The sequence below is a fragment of the Bufo gargarizans genome, chromosome 9 (genome assembly GCF_014858855.1).
Source record: "Bufo gargarizans isolate SCDJY-AF-19 chromosome 9, ASM1485885v1, whole genome shotgun sequence".
In the NCBI taxonomy this organism is placed as follows: domain Eukaryota; kingdom Metazoa; phylum Chordata; class Amphibia; order Anura; family Bufonidae; genus Bufo; species Bufo gargarizans.
In genome coordinates this window covers 31,340,029-31,363,646 of record NC_058088.1, presented here as the reverse complement: position 1 = coordinate 31,363,646, position 23,618 = coordinate 31,340,029, and the positions used below count along the sequence as shown (strand labels likewise).

Below are 23,618 nucleotides of genomic sequence, written 5' to 3'. Positions count from 1 at the left end.
GCAAAAGGGTCCGCACCCGTTCCGCAATTTTGCGGAACGGGTGCGGACCCATTCATTCTCTATGCGCCCGGACGTGAAGCTGAGAGCACACTATGTACTCTCCGCTTACGCATTTGCAATTTGCGGGTCCGCAACACACCACGGATGTGTGAATGGACCCTAATTCTGCATCTGATCTTCTGTTCGGTACTTAGGTTCTACAAGTGATTACGGATTTTCCAGATCTCTCTATCTCTCTCTCTCCATCTAAGACATTTATGGCTTATCCAAATGATGTTCCACAAATGTCTGATAGACGCTGGATCTTCTTCTGGCTGCTGGCCACGTCATCACATCTGAGAATAAATGGAGAGGTCGCCATTCACTTCTGTGGAAATTAGCTGTTTCTGTGGAGATGTACACTAATGGTGGGTCCCTCATCTATTGGACGCTTATGATGGGAATACCCCTTTAATGGACAAGAATAAAATCTAGCAGGCCAATCTCTTTTTAATTGCTCTAGATAGAGCAGAGGTCTTCTTCTCCAGCATCTGTATATTCTCCAAGTTTATCACAAAAACTGACATTCAAGAATGTGCCAAAGATGTCAAGATGTTTCTTCTCAAGCTCATCTCTGTTTAGTTGAAATCAGTAGAAATTAGTAGACATCATCATATAACCATGACTTTACACTGAGATAAAGACGCGTTTATAGTACTTTACATCTCATCTCATGTTTCTCATGACTGGCAGAAGGTTTCATGGCAGAACATCTGTAAGGCCAAATTTGCTCTTTGCCCCGGTGGTTCAGCACAAAGCTTTACACCCAATCCATTTTGATAACCGTATTGTCATGCCCCACTCTGACGATGTGCAGAGGTCGGTCAGGATAGCAGCACGAGTTTAGTGTTTGTTTTGGAGCCGTGCTGGATCCGCCTCTCATCAGGTGCACTGGGTGGGGTCATTAGTTTAAATAGCACACCAGTCCAGTGCTCTGAGCGGATTATAGGAATCATTGTGGTCTTGGAAGCTAGGAAGGAAGGTTGCCTGTTCCAGCTCAGAAAGATAAGTGTGATTTCAAGTTTGGTTGTTTTGTGTCCTCTCTCCTATCCAGGTTCTGTGCGAGCAGGCTGCTCCTATTTCCCCTCTTCACCATCTCAGGGAATTTAGGGTTTTTTCAGCCCAGGCATGGGGACACATCATACCTACCTTTTTAAGGTCTGCATGTGGGTTGAGCAGTGCAGGGAAAGAGGTCAGGGATTAGCTAGGAGGTGACCCTTCCCCTGTCTCTCGCCCAGAGCCTGGTTGGTGGGTTATCTGTGAGTCTGAGTACACGCCCGCCCTGACACTTTTTTTTTTTTTTTTTTTTTTTTTTTAACTATTCTAGGAAAGGGGTGGGTCCATCTGAGCACTCCTTATGGTCACCAGCCTGGTACACAACATTCTGATGCTCTCAGCATTAATTAATGTAGGAGTATTGGGTACTTTTTGCACCTCCTGAGTTCAATTGCATCACCTTTCTCCGGACAGTGATACCGTTGAATACTGCGACAAGACAGTGGTATTTTGTGCTGCACTGTGACATCTGGTTCAGCTTGGGCAATATTTTGTGCTGAACTGTTATTGCCAGTCCTGTCCATTTCTGTTGTCCCTGCCTACTCATGTTGTTCTCTGTCTGCCAACAACATGGGACCCTTTTTAGTTTTTTTCCAGAGCCACTTTAAGTTCCCAGTTTGCCCCTGCTAGGGCATGTGTGGCACTGCTTCTGTGAAAAACCAAGATGGTTCCTGCCTGTTAGAGAGCATTCATACGACTGTATTTTTGGTCCGCCCGCGTCCAATCCGCATTTTTTGGATCACACGCAGGCCTGTTCATTTCTATGGGGCCTCAAAAAATGCAAACAGCACACGGATGTCATCTGTGTGCTACCCACATACATATAGCAGTTCCGCAAATTATAGAACATGTCCTCCTATCCATTTTGATGACAAGATTAGGCAGTTTTACAATAGGTCTCGCAGGACGTGCGGGATGCACACAGCTGGTATCCGTGTTTTGCTGATCAGTGGTTTGTAGACCGTAAAATAGATATGGTCATGTGATTGCTCCCTTAAACAGTGACTGTATTTTTTACACATCTTTGCAGTTAATGGTGGACACAAATACTTCAGGGACTCATCACTCATGCAGCATGTCCTAGATGTTGCACCGCTGTGAGACAAGTTTGTGTCAAGAGCTCTTCACAAATGTATCTTCCTGCTGTGGTAGAGTAGGGTATAGGTGTGAAGAAGTGGAGGGTCTGCAAGAGCAAGCAGGCTATGTGGTCGTTGGCTTAAAAGTAAAGGTTAAAGCAGTTCTCAAAGCTTTTCATATAGATAGCCTATACTTAGAACATGTTGTCAATATGAGATCAGTCTGGGGCTCTCCATGAATGTTTAGGCCTCTTCCCGGATCAGTGACGTCACGTTCATCGGTCACATGGCCGAGGTGCAGCTCAGTCTCATGAATGTGGCCGATCTGCAATACCAAGCACAGTCACTATACAATGGAAGGCGGCGGGCGCTGTGCTTGGTAATCTGTGAAGAGGCTGCAACGCTCACCAGAGCTTTGATGAACGATTTACCTTCCTTGAACAGTTGCTTTGTGGGAATGCCCGGGAGTTGGACCCAGCCACCCCTGTTTTAAGGTTGTAGGTCTTATTGCATCTCTGCTCCATTATCTTCAATCGAGCTGAGCTGTAATGCAAGGCAATAGGTCCCACAGGACGTGCGGGGTGAAGCCAATTATTATTATTATTTTTAATATTCTGGAGAACCCCAGCTAATAGGCTCTTTAGAAACCATCCCATTAGAAATAGACCTTAGCAACAAGTGGTTGCCTCCACAGTCTGCTCTGGATGGGGTTGTCTTCTGCTGGATCATTGCTGCATAAGTAAAGGACAACTGGTGGATCCTCTAGTATCCTGGTAGGCCAGTCCCAATCTTTGTCTGAGGCACGGACCCTGCTAAATGTATCTGTATGGCATTTTCCAGCATTACATTTTCTGCTCATTTACCTGGGTTCCCCATTCTGGAAATTTCTTATAGATAAAAATGGCACCAGAAAGTGGCTGATCACCAAGTTAAGAGATGAAGCGCTCTGTTGGAGGAACACTGCAGCAAGTGTTCCATTCCCCCACAGCGCCACCACAGGGGAAATGAAATATTACAGTGTGAATTGAAATTAGTGGGCTGTCTGTGTAATGCATGTGTGGTTCTCCAATGCAATAGACCCTCATTGTAGCTGCATCAATAGATGAGGGTCCTAAATGGGGGGATATCCCCTCATTAACTTAATAACTTCAAAACCCCTTTCAAAGTGATTTTTGTTTAGCTTGACCAAGTCCAAATCATTGTGGACATTAGAGCATGAACATGGTGTCTAATACTTGCAGTGAGGTGTCCTTGTGGGTTTGCTGTGGTGCAGCACTCGGCAAGACCCTCCACCCCATCCCCCCCCAATGACCCTCTGGGGTGTAGAAAGAAAAGATTTACAATGGCAGGCAGTCGCTTTAATGACATATGTCATAGGCAGGAATCAATGCCATCTGGAGATTTGAATATTCATCATGACCTTGGCATTACAACATATAGGGGGAGATTTATCAAGACTGGAGCTTTCTGCGCCTGTCTTAATATCCCCTGTGCTGACGGAAGGTGCGCCTAATTTATCATGAGGCACAGGCTTCATCACATCCTCCTGCAGTCTGTGCGCCTAACCGGAAATCCGGAAATCTACGACAGCTCAGAGCTGCCATAGATTTCTGGCTTCTTTTGCACCAGAAAAATGGTGTAAGTGAAGATAAATTTGTCTCTGCTGTTGGTCATGCCCCTTTCCCACTTTTGCTATTCCCCCTTTTGTAAAAGTGGCAAGGGCGACAGAAAAAGAGGCACTTGCGATGCTTGTGACTTTTTAAATACACTAAGCTGGTCGCATCTGATCCCCGCACCACAACCGCTGCATCTCACGCAGGGATCAGGAGCGACACGGGTGCCGGGGAACGCGGCAAGTATAATCTATATGAGGGACCCTGGCATTGGGGGGGGGGCATGTTTTATACTTTGGATAACACCTTTAAAGCCTACGGTTTTCTCTTGCACTCCTATCAACTATCGTAAAGTAAAAAAAAATCCCCAAAATATGTGATCAGGAACCTATGGAGGCATTGTTGCCACATCCTGCACAGTAGCAATCTCTGAGTGAGGCCACTTACACTGTATTTTACCAAAACCAGGAGTGGAACCTACAAAGGAAATTTTAAAGGGGTTCTGCTGTTTGTTTAAACTGATAATCTAATCTATCCTCTGGATAGATCAGCAGCATCTGATCGGCGGGGGTCCGACACCCGGGACCTCCGCCGATAAGCTATTTGAGAAGGCAGCTGCGCTCCAGGAGCGCCGCAACCTTCTCACTATTTACCGCTGGCCCAGTGACGTCACGACTAGTATCAACTGGCCTGGGCGGAGCTAAGCTAGATTCAAGTGAACAGATCTTAGCCCCGCCCAGGCCAGTTGATACTAGTCATGACGTCACTGGGCCAGCGGCAAACAGTGAGAAGGCCGCGGTGCTCCTGGAGCGCAGCTGCCTTCTCAAATAGCGGGTGTCCCGGGTGTCAGACCCCAGCCGATCAGATGCTGATGATCTATCCAGAGGATAGATCATCAGTTAAAACAAACTGCAGAACCCCTTTAAAGAATTCATGCTGGCTGCAGTTCATTGGAGAACCCTAAATGCATTAGATCTTCTGCTGATTCCACCAGATAATAGCTCATATTTGCTACTTGCTGCAAACGCACAGACAGAGCAGGCAGTTAATAGTTAATAGCTGATCGCGGCATCTGACAGCAATAATACAGTGTAAAATAGAGCCATTCTCCGCCATCCTGATTGAAGATGTAGGGCAAAATCTTGTATGGCCTGTGATGACATGACGTTGTCTGACGTGGTGACATCATACGTCACCTCGCATGGGATTTCGTGTGAGATTTTCACTCAAGATGGTGGTGGCCGGCTCTTCGCGCTCAAACAGAGGAGGTAAGTATGAATTTTTTATTTTTTTTAAATGTATGCCGCCATTCAGGGAAAATCACAAGGAAATTCTGCTTTGCTGCGAATCGGATTTTCCCTGAAACTTGGATCAAAGTCCAGATTTGATTCGTTCGACACTAACGTTTCTTCCCCATAATTTACTTGACAATCACCTTATGTAAATCCGGCTTTAAGTACAAAGCCTGTAAAAAGACTGCCGCACTTTTATAGTACAATTTTACTGTTTACTGGGGGGTTTTTTTGCCCTAAAATCCAAGGGGCATCTACTACGACGTCAGGAGAGAGCAGAACATGTGGCCAGCCAATTTTCTGTTGGGTGTGGATGAATGTTGGTGGGTTGGCTGACATTTATCTGTTCTGAAGAGAACATGTGCCCCTTCCCCCCCCCCCCCCCCCCACCCCCCCTTAGGCTAAAGTTCTGCTCAAGACATCTCTGTGAAGATAATTAACTGAATCCAAAACAGATCCTTCCCTGCAGTATACACTAGGCCAGGAAATGCCTTAAAGACCTCACAGGATATAGACGGCTCAGCAACGCTGAACAAGCATTCATCGACTCCTCTGAAAGACGACATGAGGCCGATATTCTTGGTCGTGTTGTGTTCATATTGACTGCAAGGAAATCTAGACGAGCACATTCATAGTCGCAGGTGCACATCCATAAAGCTAGCCTGCAGGAAGCAAACAAAAACGGGCATGGCAGCACAACATGAAACTGGGAAATAGGCATTATACTAAAGTAAAGTGGTATTATACCTACTATAAATAAAAAAAATAGTAGCTCTTTGCGCACATTTTTGATCAAACGTGTGTTGGGCCCATCTACCAGGCTTCAAGGTGGCTTCTGCAGATGGATCCCTAACACTAAGGGCTCGTTCACACGAACGTGTGAAGCCCGTGCTATGGACTGCAAATTGCGGCCTGCAATGCATGGGCACCGTCCATGGGGCAGCCGCATGGGATCACTTGAATGGGTCAGCGATCCCTCCGTACCGCAAAAAGATAGTTCTATCTTTTTGCGGTGCAGAGGCAAGGACCGGAACCCCAGGAAGCACTCCGTAGTGTTCCGTTCTGTGCTTCCGTTCCGCATCTCCGGATTTGCGGACCCATTGATGTGAATGGGTCTGCATCCGTGATGCGGAAAGCACACGGAACGGTGCCCAGGTATTGCGGATCCGCAATACGGAAATGGGCGGACCACGTTCGTGTGAACATGCCCTAACAGAAGTGCCTATCCTGGGCTGCAAATTCACAGTGAAATGTGCTTTGCGGTGAAAAACATTGATAGTCTGCCACACTAACAGGTACGCTCTGGTACTGGCGTTTGTAGTAAGTACAGGGCTTTCCAGCCTTTTTTGCGATAGAGACTTAGGAGATTTATCAAAACTGGTATAATGGAAAACTGGTTAAGTTGCCCATAGCAACCAATCGGATTCCACCTTTCATTTTCAAAAGGAGCTCTGAAAAATGAAAGGTGGAATCTGATTGGTTGCTATAGACGCTGGTTTACCTTTATGCCAGTTTTGATCAATCTCCCCTTGATGCTAATTACCTCAGTTTTTAAAGTGAGACATGTCTGTTTTAGTGACTACTTGCATTCCCCATGTAATAACAATTCTGAAGCATCTATTCTTATGACTCTGTTGTGCCATTCCTGTATTATTCCTGCAAGAAGTTTACAAATAGCCAGCAGCCTGCAGTAAAGGTACTGGCGGGTGTTACCGGTAGCGCGTGTGTCTGACGCTGTCCAATCAGTGCTGCCAGTGTCACACCCCCAACGGGTAACGTCCATGTGTACCGTTACTGCAAGATGCTGACAATTCGTTCATAAACTTCTAGCAGGAATAATACAGGAATAGAGTGGTAAGAATGGATGTTCCAGAATTGTTATTACATGGGGACTCCAAGTAGTTACTAAAACCAAAGGTGGTACCGCATATTTGCCATGGCAATAGCAGAGTCACACCTGGGCCATGGTGAGAGAACCCAAAGGTATAGAAGAAGACATGAGTAATATAAACTGCCGGTCACGAGCCCTGCTACAGAGGGGCACAGGGCATTCAGGTTCCGTTTCTGACCAAACTGATCCAGTTTAAGGCCTCATACACACTGCCTTATTTTGCACTTGTATCCAATCTACATTTATTAATTTTTTTGCATATTATTTACGAACCTAGTAATTTATATGGAGCCACAAAAAAACGGACAGCGCATGTATGTACAGTAACGCGCATGCTGTCTGCATCTGTATGCCCATTCCGCAAATGATAGAACATGACCTATTCTTGCTCGCATTGCAGAAAAGAATAGCAATTTCTAGTAAAGGGAGTGACAAAAATGTGTATTGCACATGGAAGCTATCTGTATTTTGTAGCCCACACCATGGACATGGTCGTGTGCATGAGGCCTTAAAAGGGTTTTCAGATACTTTGATACTGATGACCTGTCCTCTGGATAGGTCATCAGTATCTGATCAGTGGGGGTCCGACACCCGGGACCCCGCTGACCAGCTGTTTCAGAAGGCACCAGCGCCGTGACCTTCTCCAGCTTTTTCTAAGCCAGGCATGCTCAACCTTTGGCCCTCCAGCTGTTGCAAAACTATAACTCCCATCATTCCCTGACAGCCTACAACTATCAGAAGGGCATTGTGGGAGTTGTAGTTTACAACAGCTAGAGGGCCGCAGGTTGAGCATCCCTGTAAATAAGCCATGTGACATCACGTTCCTCGGACATCATGGCCTGGGCGCAGCTCAGCCCCATTGAAGTACCAATCGCAGCCGCTATACAATGTACAGCGCTGTGCCTGGTGAGCAGGAAGAAGGCCGCGGGGGTCCCAGGAGTATCCAGAGGATAGGTCATCAGTATTTAAGTCTCGCAAAACCCTTTTAATGTTATATAAGAAATCTATATGATATTAAAGCGGCTGTCTCAAGATCATGGCTCGTGTCTTGCAAAACTAGGACAATATGGACCTTGCAGAGGTAGGGTGGCCAGACATCCGGTTTTAGGCCGGACAGTCCGGTTTTCTGGCTCCCTGTCCTCCGTCCGGCGCCGGGCCTGGACGGACACGGGGATATCCTCCTTTTCAGTAGCTCACACTCAGACAGCAGCACTGTGCTGTCTGAGCATGAACTGCAGCAACTGACTGAGGATTCTCACCCCCGGTCAGTCACTAGAGCTAGTCAGACATGGCTCCCTGTGGCTGACTGAGGGTGACATAAGCACCCTCGGCTGCCGCCAGCTCACCTGCCATTCAGAAAGTTCTTCCCTCTCCTCCCCCTGTTTTTTCCCGGCCGGCGATTTGGGAGTGTGTCTTTTCATGGAGGTGGAGGCGTGGCTTCACAGAGGTGGGAGTGGCCGGTGAGGTCAGGCTTCCTGGGGTGAAGCCAGTGGCCACCCTATGCAGAGAGGGTGCCCTGCTTAGGACCCTCCTCTACATACCAAAGGAGATACGCTCTTACAGAGCGGGTATCGTGTGAATGCCAACCATGTCGTGCTACATTTACCCTGCAGTGAAACATTATACCTGGAGGCGGCTTCTCATCAGGGTGTGCGGAGCCACACCTGCCAGCTTAATTTTCGAGGGGTTCATCTCCATGACACAACCTCTTTATGGCGGATAAATAATAATTAGGCCTCATGCACACAAACCACAGATCCGCAAAATACGGATACCTTCCGTGTGCAGTCCGCCTTTCTCTCATTCCCATTACTAGAAATGACTATTCTTGTCCGCAATATGGACAAGAATAAGACCTGTTCTATTTGTGAAACGGACACATGGATTTCATCTGTGTGCCGTCTGGGTTTTTTTTTTTTTGCGGGCTCATGCACACAAGCCATGCCCGTATTGCGGCCTGCAAACAGCTGGTACGCAATATACGGGCAACGGCCGTACACCACATCACGGATCACGAATAGGTCCGCGATCCGGAAGGTGCAGTGCGGAACGGAACCACACGGAAGCCACACAAAGTGCTTTCGGGGGATTTCTCTCCGTACCACTACTTTTTTTTTTGCAGTGCGGACGTATCAACCTGAATGGGTCCGGATCCTTTTGAGGCAGCCGCACGATAGTGCCCGTGCATTGGGCAACAGCCGTGTGCATATGACCTAATAGAAATGAATGGGCCCATGTGCAATCTGCAACAAATTTGGATCGGACAGGGATAAAAAATGCAGTCGTATGCATGAGGCCTAATGTAGAGGGAGGAGTCTGCAACATATCTGCACCGTTTCCTGCTGTCATTTTCGGGGAGAATTAAATATCCATCTGCTGTGTAATTACGCCAGGTCTACTGCGGATTTTCCGTAAATGCGGTAAAACCCTTATTACAAATCACACGTGCTGCCCTATCTAAAAAAGCACATTGCACTTTCTATTATGGGAAGTTATTTCGTAACCAGGCTCTGAAGAAGAAGAGTGAATCCGTAAATATTAATGTAAGAAATGGTGAGAATGGGTTCTGATGTACAGTGGAAAATAATCTGACGGCGCTACAGTGCATATAGCACCATTTTCCCGGGAAGTCTCTTTACAACATCCATGCTTAGATGTAGGGACGGTTGGAGACTCTCAGGCTGAGGTTTATTTGTCTGTTAGTCTTGCTCCATGCCAAGCGTTCCCTAGACGTGTAAGTGCTGGGAATCTAGACGGACCGCTCAGTTTACAAACATTAAGGGATATAGCCTTTTTAGGTCTGATAGATATTTGAACTACAATAGCATACACAGCGAATTACATTAAAAAGGGTTGCCCAAGGTTAGAGAAACGGGGCTGCTTTCTGCTCAAAACAGTGCCACACCTGTCTAAGGTTTAAGTGTGGTATTGCAGCTGAGCCCTGTTCAAATCAATGGGGCTGAGCAGTAATGGCAAACACAACCCATAGGCTGGTGAAGAATAAAGTAGCCATGTTTTTCTAAAACTGGACAACCCCTTTAAAGGATAACTCACATTTAGACCCTAATTTCAATTTTCATATATGTAGTTACTAATAACATGATATTCCAGAATCAGTTACTAATAGACTGACTTACCACATATTTAATAAGATTCAGCCCTTAGCAACCAGTCTGCATAAAACTGCAATCTCACTATTCAGTTAAGATGGCCGCCACTGCCCTCCCCCTGAGGCTAATCCCGCCTGCCCTCACTAGCCAGTAACAATAGCCCCCCAAAAGTGTCAGTAACCAGAGCCCTCCCCCTAAAGGGTTAATCTCCTGCAGCACAAAGGGGTCCTCTTACCACATGTTGCTTTCATTTATACACTGAGCAGATGGCAGATCTCCCTTCCCTGCTCTGCGCTGCTTCAACTCTGCCTTCTCCATCTCTGCTGAGTGAGGGAGCGTCTGCCAAGCTCAGGGACAGGGAGAAGTGCACACAGCCCAGGCACTGTTATCAGCTGCTGGGGAGGACCTGGCTTTAATCATTTACTTACAGTCCCTGGCTGTCAGGAATGTGACCACTGGCGTAGCTATAGGGGTCGCAGCGGTCGCAATTGCGACCGGGCCCCTAAGTCAGGGGGGCCCACGGGGCCCCCTCAAGCCAGGAGAACACAGCCCGCAGCTGATTACTGAAATCAGATTCACAGGGGGCGGAGCGGAGGCTGAGAGGCGAGCCCTGACTGTGCAGGCGAAGTGAGGAGGGGGAGTGGCTTCAGTTCAGGAAGAGAAAGCTGTGTGCAGAGGTGCTGCGAACTTGTGAGTGACTCCTCTCTCCTATCCTGCGACACACTGACGTGAGCGTGGCGCCGGTGCTACTGGACCGTCCGACTGGGGTCCTGGTCCGGTCCAGTAAGTGACTGTCCCTGGCCTAAGTGAGTCCCCTGACCCACCTGGTGGCTGATCGAGAGCGCCGGTGAGATTGTGATAAGCCCAGACCAGTCAATACCCCCTTAGGAAATCTCAGTCTCATCAGATGTGACTGCAGCAGGCCAGCAGTGATTGATAAGCCAGAATTAATGTGCGCAGTGGGAGGCCCCCCCTTAGGCTAGTGACAAACTGCCCCCCCCTCAGTCTTAGGCAAGTGACAAACTGCCCCCCCCCCCTCATTCTTAGGCAAGTGACAAACTCAGCTCTGCTACATCTACAATGAGCAACTACAACAAATGTAATGCCAAACTGCAGTTCCTTGTGATGCCTTGGATAGCTTCCACTGGACCCACAGCCTGTGGGTACAGTGGAAGCTATCCAAGGCATCACATAGAGGAACTGCAGTTTGGCATTACATTTGTTGTAGTTGCTCATTGTAGATGTAGCAGAGCTGAGTTTGTCACTTGCCTAAGAATGAGGGGGGGGGGCAGTTTGTCACTTGCCTAAGACTGAGGGGGGGCAGTTTGTCACTTGCCTAAGACTGAGGGGGGGCAGTTTGTCACTTGCCTAAGACTGAGGGGGGCAGTTTGTCGCCTGCCTAAGGGGGGGCCTCCCACTGTGCACATTAATCCTGGCTGATCGATCGCTGCTGCTCTTACATCTGATGAGAGATTTCCTAAGGGGGTATTGACTGGCATTAGGGACGGGCTGGTGGACGAGGACCCGGTCCTGCCTATGGATCACCCAGTTTGCACTTAGCTATGTCCAGGCCACATGCCAGGGGGTCCCTGATGTATTAACTGACCAATAACATGGAGATCCCAGTGCCAGCTGCCTTGCTGGTGGACGATTGGCATATACTTCTGCAGTGGGCCACCACAGAAGTATATGCCAATCATCCACTAGCAAGGCAGCTGGCACTGGGATCTCCATGTTATTGGTCAGTTAATACATCAGGGATGTATTAACTGGCGGCGTGATAAACCAACCCCCCCCACCCCCAGTCTGTGACTGTCCCTGCTGGCTGCTGCAGATGAGGAATCTCATCTGTCCCTGCCTCTTGAATGATAGGGCTGGAGGCTGGAGTCTCTGGACATGTTGTGGGGCCCTGAAAGTCTCCCTCCTGCACTGCTGCTACCATGCTAGAAGAGCAGAGTACATGTGCTGCTACTTCTGGTTTGCAGTGAATGCACAGTCTCTGTTCCAGCAAAGCCTCTGACTCTGAGCACATGGCGCCACTACTCAGAGCAGCAGCGCAGGCGTGCAATTGTCCTGGTACGGCGAGATATCCATCCCTGTCAATCAAGTGGCAGGGGGAGATTCTTTGGCAGCGAGGACAGCCCCCCTGTAACACAGAAGTCACTATGCTGCCACAGACAGTGCCTACTTTTCAAAAAAATAAAAAATTGACTACTTTTAGATGGCATCCTTATCATCATTATTATTATTATGCACTTATTGGATCAAAATGTATTTTCTCTGTGAGATTTTAGTTCTGCTATTGGGCATGGTGGGCGTGCAGGGGTCTGGTGGTGTTAGGAAACCGTATTGAGGGTAGGGGGGCCCAAATTGAACTCTTGCACCAGGGCCCATGAGCCTATAGCTACGCCCCTGAATGTGACCTTGCACGCTGCGTGCTTCTGCGTCCTCCGTCCTTCAACACATAGACGGACCATGCCTAGCAACCCTATTTTAAGCACAGGTAAAAGTAGGCAGTACAGGGAACAAAAATGTGGAATTAGACTACTTTCACACTTACAGCAGTACGGATCCGACAGGCTGTTCACCCTGTCGGATCCATCCTTCCGCTGTTTTGCCGGACCGCTGCTCCGTCCCCATTGACTACAATGGGGACAGGGGCGGTGCTCCGGCGCAGTATGGCAGTGCATGGCGAAAGGCCGCCAAACTAAAAGTCCTGCATGTCCAACTTTTTAGTCCGGCGTCCTCTGACCGCGAACTGCAGTACTGCGCCGGAGTGCCACCCCATCCCCAGCGGAGCGGTGGTCTGGAGGCACGGCGAAACAGCGGAAGGACGGATCCGACAGGGTGAAGAGCCTGTCGGATCCGTCCTGCCGCAAGTGTGAAAGTACCCTTAAGGGGTAATTGAATACACCGTGAAAAGTTGAAATAGGGCCACCAAGGTGATATTAATCATCACAATCCAATACTCCCCCAAAAAATAATATGACCGTTATACTTTAAAGGCTTAGGGTACAGCCACACGTGGCAGATACACTTTGCGATTAAATGGATAAGGTGAGTATGGTTTAATTTTTACTTTTTTAAATTATTGACCCCCGAAGGCCTTTAATATTAATGTCAGATGCCACGATCAGCGATGAACGTGGCATCTGATGGGGTTCAATGACAGGGGGAGGTGCAATCACCGTTCCCAGTCATTGCGCCCACTACTTACAAAGAAATGCGTCACAGAGTGAATTTCTTTGTAAAATTCAGGGAAGCAGCTGAATCAAATTTTGAATAACTTCGCTCATCACTTCTGATAACTGTAATGTAATGACCGGTGCGCCTGTGTGACCATCACAAGACCAGGCAGGAACATCTACTACTATGCAGGATTCTATTCATTGACAGCATGCAGAGATCTTCCGAACTGAAAGTATATATGTTTCTATTCTTTTATACAAAGAATAACTGGAATACTTCTTTAATCATTTATATCTATTTAATATTTTTGGTGGTGCTTTACGTCATAGAACATGTAGTAATGTCCTTATAGATTCCATGGGGAAGATTTATCCAACTGGTTGATATGGGCAACTAAGCCAGTTTTCCAGTACACCAATCAGATTTCACCTCTCATTTTCCAGAGGGGCTCTGAACGATGAAAGGTGGAATATGATTGGTTATTATGGGCAACTTAGGGTACTTTCACACTGGCATTATTCTTTTCCGGCATTGAGTTCCGTCCTAGGGGCTCTATACCGGAAAAGAACTGATCAGTTTCATCCCCATGCATTCTGAATGGAGAGAAATCCGTTCAGGATGCATCAGGATGTCTTCAGTTCAGTCTCTTTGACTTTTCAGGACGGAGATAATACCGCAGCATGCTGTGGTTTTATCGCCGTCCAAAAATTCCAGAACATTTGCCGAAATGCTGGATCCAGCATTTTTTCCCATTGACATGCATTAATGCTGGATCTGGCCCCAAAATGAATCCGGCATTGCAGTCTGCGCATGCTCAGACCCCAAAAAATGTGAAAAAAATATATATGCCCGATCCGTTTTTCCGGATGACGCCGGAGAGACAGATCCGGCATTTCAATGCATTTGTCAGACGCAAAAAAATAAATAATAATATTTACCTCGCGTGGGGGGATTTCGCCACATCATCGGACCGGCAGGGCGCTGTAGCGTCATCAGTGATGACATCACCGTGCCCGCCAGCGTGATGATGTCATCATGTCGCAGCGTGAGATTTTGCACAGTTTCTCTCTCTGTGAGCAGATAGATAGGGTGAGTAGGGATGAGCGAACCCATGGAAGTTCGGGTTCGCCAGGTTTGGCCGAACTTCAGGTCAAAGTTCGGGACCCGAACTTGAACCCAGACCCCATTGAAGTTTAATGGGGACCCGAACTTCACTTTATTATTTTCCGTTATGACATGGTTATATCACAAAATAATAGCATTCTTATGACAGAATACAGCCATTTACAGGTTAAAAAAACTCACCTCATCCACTTGATCGCACTGCAACAGTCTCTTTTATCTTCATTCAGCAGGTCCTGCCAAAGGACATGCGTTGTGCCCGATGACATCACTGCGCTCTCCCGCGTTGTAACGGAAAATAATATCACCTGTACCCGGACTTTAGTGAAAAAATCTGGGTTCGAGTCCAGGTACCCGAATTCACAAAGTTCAGTACGAACCCGAACTTTGCAGTTTGGGTTTGCTCATCCCTAAAGGTGAGTATGTTTTAACATCAGATGCCGCCATCAGTAATGAATGCAGCATCTGGGGGGTTCAGTGACGGGGGCCACACAATCGCTATTCCCCCGTCATTACACCTGCTACTTACAAAGGAATGCGATTTTGTGACTAAGTAATTTGTAACGAATTGAACAACCCACGAAAGAAGCTACTTGGGATACCCTTACCCATTTTGATCAAAAACTGCGCCACAATTTTGTCGCAAAATTCTGTATCAAAGTAAGCCAGCCAATAGTTGGCACAGAGTTGGAGAGATGTGTCTGTCCCTCGACCAGACTTATCCTCCAGCCTGAGCCCCTATGATAAATCTGGGGCAGGTTTAAAGTGCCTATCTAAGCTTACGGCATCTTTAGGATTAGCCCTCCTGCACATGACCGTATATTGTATCCGAGTCTGAGCCGCATTTTTTGTGGGTTGCACACGGATCCGTTCATTTATATGGGTCTGCAAAACATAAAAATAAAAAAAATGGACGACATGTGATAGAACATGTCCAACCACAGACCCACTGAGTCAGCAAAAAAAAAAAAACAGACACAACATGGACATCACCTGTGTTTTTGGACCGCAAAATGGATACAGTCGTGTGCACGAGTCCTCCGTAAATCTGAGCCAATGTTCTTGTCATGAGCATCTCATTCTGGATAAAGTAACATCCAGCGTCCTATAGTGCAGATATTCCTATAGTCTGGCTCCGGGCTCTGTTCTACGGCCATAAAATAATCTAGAATTTACATCCGGCCATGAAACTTATCTGACTGATAAAACTACAGTATGTCTCCCTGGAGGGTCTCGCTGAGTTTAAAGGGGTATGTCCGGGTTCAGAGCTGAACCCGGACATACCGATAATTTTACCCAGGCAGCCCACTTGATGTTGGCATCGGAGCATCTCGTGCTCAGATGCGCTCCCTTGCCCAGCGCTAAATCGTGCAGGGCAAGGGCTCTTTTTTGTTCACACTAACACACTGCCGGGCAGAGGCTTCCACCCGGCAGTGTGTTCGGTGACGTCACCAGCTCTGATGGGCGTGCTTTAGCGCTGCCCTAACAGTTTTAATGGCTAGGGTAGCGCTAAAGCCCGCCCATCAGTATCGGTGACGTCACCAGGCTTCCTGGCAGCCCCATGTAGAGCCCGGTTTGTCACCGGAACTCCTGAAAATGCCTTTGCCCTGCGCGATTTAGCACAGGGCAAAGGAGAGCATTGGAGCATGAAGTGCTCCAATGCTCAAGTCAGGGGGGCTGCCGGGGTGAAAATGGAGGTATGTCCGGGTTCAGCTCTGAACCTGGACAACCCCTTTTAAGCTTTCTAAGCATAGATCAATCTATGATAGAATATCTTGCTTCATGTAGTGTAAAGTGTAGAGTCAGAGAATCTGTAAAATATATATATATCTCTATATATCTCTATATATCTCTATCTTTCTCTGAATGTGTGCTAAGTAGGCTGATTCATGGCCGTCAGTATCCAAAGGGATCCGTGTGGTATTTTAATCCTATAGGAATGTTGAGGTAAATATCCTGTCTTATGGGATTTTTAATAAGACCTTTTGGATGGGTGGAATAAATGCAGAAATGAAGCTGATAACAGCTGGCCTCTCATAGACGCGTCCACCGCCAACCAAAGTGGAGAGACCCCTATGCTATGTATAGAGCTCAGGTCACTTTAAATTATTTTTGCTGTATATAGCTACATAATGGTCTAATTAACTCACTATAAATAACCTTTAGAAGATTCATTGGCATGTGATATAAGATAGGATGGCAAATAAATTAAATCTGCCGTGACAACTGTGTGATTGGAAATTGCGTGACTTAAAGGGCATCTATCAGAGCATTTGTACCTATGAAACTGGATGACCTGTTCCAACTGAAGGCATCTGTGTTGGTCCCATGTTCATATGTGTCCGCATTGCTGAGAAAAAATGATGTTTTAATATATAGAAATGAGACTCTAGGAGCAACGGGGGCGTTGCTGTTACACCTAGAGGCTCTGCTCTCTCTGCAACTGCCTGAGCCTCTGGGTGCAATGGCAACGCCCCCGTTGCTCCTAGAGGCTCACTTGCATATATTAAAACATCATTTTTCTCAGCAACGTGGGCACGTATGAACATATGGGACCAACACAGATGTCTTCAGCTGCCCAACCTTAAGGTGACCATGCACATTAGATAGAAGATCGATGGTTGAGCAATCATCTGGTGAATGATGGTTACACGGATTGGGCCAATCGCAAGTCAATTTTGCCCCCCGTCATTTAAACTTGCCATACATTTTCATTCACATCTGGTAAGGACAAATGATCTTTTTGAGAAAGTTCCAGGAAGATTCTTTCATAGTAAGATCATTTATAGTCTACTAACTATTTTGAACACAACTTCGTTCCACGCAATAATGGTCTGTCATCAGTTGGCTAAAACGATCAATCATTATAACATTTCTGATATAATCTGTTTTGATCAGCTTTAGGCCTCATGCACACGACCGTTGTTTCATTCCGTGTCCGTTGTTCCGTTTTACGTGATTTTCTGCAGACCCATTGACTTTCAATGGATCCGCTGAATACTCGGCTAATGCACCGTTTGTCATCCGCGTCCGTGATCCGTGGTTTCAGTCCTATTTTTTTTCACGGAAAATGGTTTGCGGACTATTCAAGTCAATGAGTCCGTGAAAAAACGCGGAGGCACACAAGATTGTCATCCGCGTCCGTTTTTTTCCTATCATTTGCATGGCAAACTTGACTGAGACTTTTTTTTTTTTTTTTTTTACTTTACTTTCCTTCATGTCTGTTGATCCTCCAAAAATAAAGGAAGACACACGGAAACAAAAATTGGAAACGAAACAACGGAACCCCATTTTGCGGAACGGAACACAACAGTCGTGTGCATGAGGCCTTAGTCAAATGTGCATGGCCACCTTTAGTCTTATCTTGGCCCTTCTAAGTCTCTACTATGGAAGACATATTTTGCAACACCTAAACCAAACCAAATTTAGATTACCAGTTGTATGGTAGTCTAAGTTCAGTTTATTCAAATGCTATGTTATATTCTGCTATACTGGCTGTCAGTCCCGCCAAACCCAGAAGGCATGGCCACCGGAACACTCACCCTTTTAGTAACTCCAGGATGAGAGTGGCCTCTTTTTCCTCCTAGTGTTTAGTCTTCTGCATGTTTGATTTCTTTCTGTGTTTTCTCCTCTGCCTGCTGTTCCTAGGTCGTGCATCCTCTCACTGGCTCTTAAAAGGGCCAGCATGTATGTAGCCCAATCTGTTCCCAGCCAGTGGCTGTTGTCCTTGTTTGCTATAAGGCACCTTCCTCACTGAGATTGTACCTGAGCAATAGGTTCTCTAGCTTGCTAGTCCTGGCAAAGTTGTGCTATTATTCCATTTTGATTACCTGTTCTTGACCTCTTCCTGTTTCCTGGTTTAGACCCTCATCTGCCTGACCTGACTACTGCCTAACTCCCTTATTGACCCTAAGCCACCTACCCTAACCTATTGCCTGCATACCGGATTGAATGAACTCTTCCTGCCTGTCCAGTGACCACACTCAAGCTTGTCTCCTCGGTGCCACACATTGATGTCTCTTGACCTACCTGGGTCAGCGGTCACTGAACATAGACTATTTCAAGAGGTAGGGAACTAGTGGTTCCCCTGCAGCAGAGTCCAGATCCCTGTGCAGGGGTTAAAAAGTGAAGATTGGGGGAGAGGGGGTTAACATCCTTAGAAGTAGCTCTAAGCCACATATGTTCAGTGACACAGTTGGTCTAAACCCGCTTTGTGACATGTTCTAGTCAATGGGAGTGAAATAAATTTGAAATCCCATCAATCATAGATGATGCTCATTGGGTCATGTATACAGAACGAGTAGAGTTGCGCTGTATATTTGGTTCATTATAATGATATTTCCAGGAGCAGATGTGGTGTGGGCCCTTCTGCAAATTGAAGCCAGTTGATGCATGGACAGAATAATGTACCACTGTACCATGCATGATGTAGACCCGTCATGTCATCTCTGGATAGGATATGAATATTCTGGTATATACTATGGGACCTGATTTCAGTTACAGCTGAACATAAATATAATCATTGCAAGACTCCTTCGCACGCTGTAATCCCAGTCTACAGAACAGATTTTAACTTGTTTAATGTTACTAAGCTTTGCCAGAATTTGTGCTCCTCTATCCTGAAATGCCTTATGGGTTTTAAAGTAAAGCCTCTACTTATATCACGCAACCACAAGAAACTCCCATGTTATTATATTGCTATGGCTGACCATCATTTATTTTTAACGTGCATCTGGCCTCCTTGGTTTCCAAATGTACACGTGTATAGTCTTTCCCTCACCGCACCATAATCTAGTGAACCATCTGTACGTCTAATCCAAGTTAGAAAAGACACAATATGGCTTCTTTGTGGAAAATGGCTCATATAGCCTTCATTGTGTGTAAGTGTTTACCCTGAGGTTGTGTGCGTGTCTACCATGCCAAGGGGAAAAAATACATGTCTGTGCAATATAGACAGAGGTACATTCAATTATTCACTTTTCTCCGCTCCTGTTGAACATCGCAAAAGTGTTTTCTTCCAAATGTCTCGTCCATGATTTGGTTTTCAGTGCTTGAATCCATCCTTGATGATACTGACCATCCATCATCTTCTTGTTTTGTTGGACTCCTTATATAAAATGGTCTTATAATATGTTTTAATGGGGTTGGCCTATCTCATACATCGGAGACATATCTCTAGGATATGCCCCCAATCTCTGATAGGTGCAGGTCCCAGAGGCCTATCTGTAGAATGGAAGCCGCAACTTGAAAGAGAGGGGACTACATTTGGCGTCCGCCCTTTATTCATTTCTATGGGAAAGCAGAAAATGGCTGATCAGTGCGCTCGGCTATATTCGGAAGTAACATAGAAATGAATAGGAAACTCAAGGATGCAAGCGCGGCCTCTGCTCTATTCTCCCCTTCTATGGGGCTGACAAAAATAGCTGCGCCAGAGGTCCACTCTTCTTCACTTTGCAAGCTCCGTTCTAGAGATAGATGCGGGTCGCAGAGGTGACTTCTTTAAAATTAGGCAGTCTGATCTAATTAGATATTTGTCCCATATTAATATCATCTGCTCTGCAAACTTTAAATAGGTTTCCCGTCTTACACATTCCTTACACATTTATGTACATCTGCGATTGGGAGTCCAATTGGTGGTCCTACTGTGTGATTGAAAGTAATTTTCTCAGTGTGTAAAGCCATACAGGGAATGTTGTCAACCACAGAACTTATAAGAAACTTATAACTGCTCTATAACTTGCTGCCTGCAGATACCATAGGACAATATGCTCAGAATCACAGTTTCCCTTTAAGATGGTTGGAACATTAGTTAATCATATTCATTCAAAGTCTATATACACAAATGTAAGCTTATTACACTCCAAAAAAAAGATTTACAATTAATTTTAAATTTCTTTCTTTTAGGCTATCAACATGTATTATGAAGATGAAGATGCATTTGAGCTTGGCCACCACATAACCATGCAATGCCAAGACTGCTTCTAAAATATTCTATGGGTACAGTTAGAATCCGTAGAGGATTCAGCAGAACATTCTGGAGCTTGGGATGGGAAACTACAGCAATATTACCTGCTCCATCGATGACTCTTTTAAATACAACCTTTATGGTGTGATTTATAGTATAGTATTTGTCCTGGGATTGATCACAAACTGTGCTTCCCTCTGCGTCTTCTGCTTCAAAATGAAGATGCACAATGAGACAGCCATTTACATGACCAACCTTGCCGTGTCTGACCTACTGTTTGTGTTCACTCTTCCTTTCAAAATATTTTATAACTTTAACCGCCATTGGCCCTTTGGAGACACCTTGTGTAAAATATCAGGCACGGCATTCTTGACCAACATCTACGGAAGCATGCTTTTCCTTACATGCATCAGTGTGGATCGATTTCTGGCAATTGTCTACCCATTCCGTTCCCGAACCATTAGAACAAGAAGAAATTCTGCCATTGTTTGTGCGGGGGTTTGGATTTTAGTACTGAGTGGAGGCATTTCTGCATCTCTTTTCTCTACCACCAATGTGTCCAACACAACCACCACTTGCTTCGAAGGTTTCTCCAAAAGCATCTGGAAAACCTATTTGTCAAAAATCACCATGTTCATTGAAATCGTTGGATTTCTTATACCTTTGCTCCTCAATCTTACCTGCTCCTCTTTGGTTTTAAGGACACTGAGGAAACCAGCAACCTTGTGTCAGATTGGAACCAACAAAGAAAAAGTTCTGAAGATGATCATTGTCCATATTGCCATCTTTGTTGTGTGTTTTGTGCCGTACAATTCGATCCTGTTTCTTTATGCTTTGGTACGTTCACAGGCGATAGCGAACTGCTCGATTGAGAGATTTGCACGGACAATGTACCCAATTACCTTGTGTATCGCAACGACAAACTGTTGTTTTGACCCCTTTGTATATTATTTCACTTCTAAATCTTTTCAAAAGTCCTTTAACATAAACCCGCTCATAAAGATGGATAACCTGTTCAAGATTGACTCGGCAACAAAAATTGCTCTGCCAGGAACACATGAGGAACTAACCGAGCAAATGAACATTAACAATGGAGGGGATTTGGTGTCAGAGTCTAACTTTAAGGACTAGAGTTCTATGTAATGGTATAAAATGGGACAAAATGTCTAATGAATGGAACTATAATTTATGAAGGACGCTTCGAACCCTGTGGTCAGTATTATAGTTGGAATTAATGTGTATAAAAATAGAAGTTTTAATTTAAATAGATATATATTGTCTGGCATACTGTAAAAAGTTCACAAAGTTTTAATGTTTTTGTGTAAATACTCATTATGAAGTGTTGTAGATGTATTTGTCCCAAATTGCCAGTGTTTCAGTATTTACACCATTTGAATGTCAACAAGAGAAAAAAAAGTACTAAAAAATTATTACACACACGCACATATGGTGGCTGCTGTTATTTGTCATGACTTTGCAGGTTGAATTTTAAGAAAAGCGAATTGCCACAATTTTCAGACTATAAGGCGCACCTAGGATTTAGAGGAGGAAAATAAGAAAACAATATTTTTTTAACAGACCTCAGATCAGACCCCAGAATCGTACCCCCCAAGCCCCATCAGACTCAGAGAAGATTTTCCAACTTCCTTAAGCCTCAAATCGCTTGCCCTTGACTCTGTACGCAGTCATGACACAATGCACAGCGGAGCATGGAAGGAGATGAGGGAGGGTGAGTAGAGCCAGTGCAGGACTGTCCTCACCACTCCCTGTGTCACCTGCATACTAATAACCGCTTCCATAATGGAAGAGGTCATTAGCATTCGGGCCATAAGGCCGCTTTCACATGAGCGTGACAGATTAGGTCCGGATGTGTTCAGGGTGCATTCAGGGAAACTCGCACCATTTTGCAAGCAAGTTCAGTCAGTTTTGTCTGCGATTGCGTTCAGTTTTTTCCGCGCGGGTGCAATGCATTTTGATGCATTTTTCACGTGCGTGATAAAAAATTTTTTTGAAGGTTTACAAACAACATCTCTTAGCAACCATCAGTGAAAAATGCATTGCATTCGCACTTGCTTCTGGATGCAATGCGTTTTTTACTGAATCTCCATTCACTTCTATGTAGCCAGGGCTGCGTGAGAAATGCAGAATATAGAACATTCTGCGTTTTTCATGCAACGCAGAACTGAGGCGTGAAAAAAAACTGCTCATGTACACAGACCCATTGCAATGAATGGGTCAGGATTCAGTGCAGGTGCAATGCGTTCATGTCACGCATTGTACCTGCGCGGAAAACTCGCTCGTGTGAAAGGGGCCTAAGACACACTTTTATTTTCCCTCACTTTTGAGGGGAAAAATTGTGTCTTCTAGTCTGAAAAATACGGTATTGAAGATCTGGTTATGTAGTTACAGAAAATGTAACTTTATCTTTCGATGTGAGATGGAGCTTCTCATATCCTCATACATTAATCTTAGCCATTTGTTGTCAATACACCCCACATCTAATGACTATAGGTGCTTTCAGGCCTTCTCCACAAGGGGCTAGCAAGGTTGGATTTTTCTAACCCACTTGTATTGCTCTTCTCAGATGTCCGTTGCATTCAAGGTCCTGGCAACTCTACTACTGCCACATAATATGCATTTTCTGCCAAATGTACAGGTTTGTTAATAGAAAGATTGCGTATGTTGTAAGCAACTAGCCTATGTCTGTAGTCCATCAGTGGGCTAATGCAACAATTATGTGAGAATTAGGCCTCATGCACACGACCGTAGTTCTGGTCCGCATCCGATGCGGACCCATTCACTTCAATGGGGCAGTCCGCATCCGTTGCTCTGTTACCTGGTCCGCAAAAAAAAGGCCTTAGGCGGAGTATAGGTGAATTACTTGGAAAAGAAAAATTTGAATACACATCTAACTACAGGGGTGTAGCTGGGGGGGGGGGGGGGGGCAAACAGAGCATATACCCCTGGTGCTGAGTACCATGGAGGTGCCAACAAGCAATTTTTCCTTAGCCAAGATATTTAGATACAGGTATAGATCAACAAGGTGAACTGAAAGTAAGCCTAGCTACGGCTCTGTCTCTCCAACACCTATTGTTTCTGCAACAACTGTCTCCTTAATCAACAATAGAGGTTTGTCATAGCGGCACTCCGTGCGTGCCACTGTTCCACTATATCCACTGGCTTCATCAAGCACCTAGCTGCTGCTTGGGGCTGGCAGCCAGACTCTTGTGTTCTGTGCTGCAGGCCGCAGTGTAGCTGCTAGGAC

The 23,618-nt window shown here is 45.8% G+C and overlaps 1 protein-coding gene across 5 annotated transcripts in view; it reads left to right on the top strand.

The window, feature by feature from the left end:
* Window positions 1-21,794, top strand: part of LPAR4 (lysophosphatidic acid receptor 4) — a 66,542-nt gene extending 44,748 nt beyond the window's left edge. For all 5 annotated transcript variants that reach the window (XM_044305990.1, XM_044305991.1, XM_044305989.1 and 2 more), the window contains exon 2: window positions 20,293-21,794. In XM_044305990.1, coding sequence (XP_044161925.1) covers window positions 20,435-21,484 — 1,050 coding nt within the window. In that variant the 5' untranslated portion in view covers window positions 20,293-20,434 and the 3' untranslated portion in view covers window positions 21,485-21,794. The remainder of the gene's footprint in view (window positions 1-20,292) is intronic.
* Window positions 21,795-23,618: the final 1,824 nt, after the last annotated feature.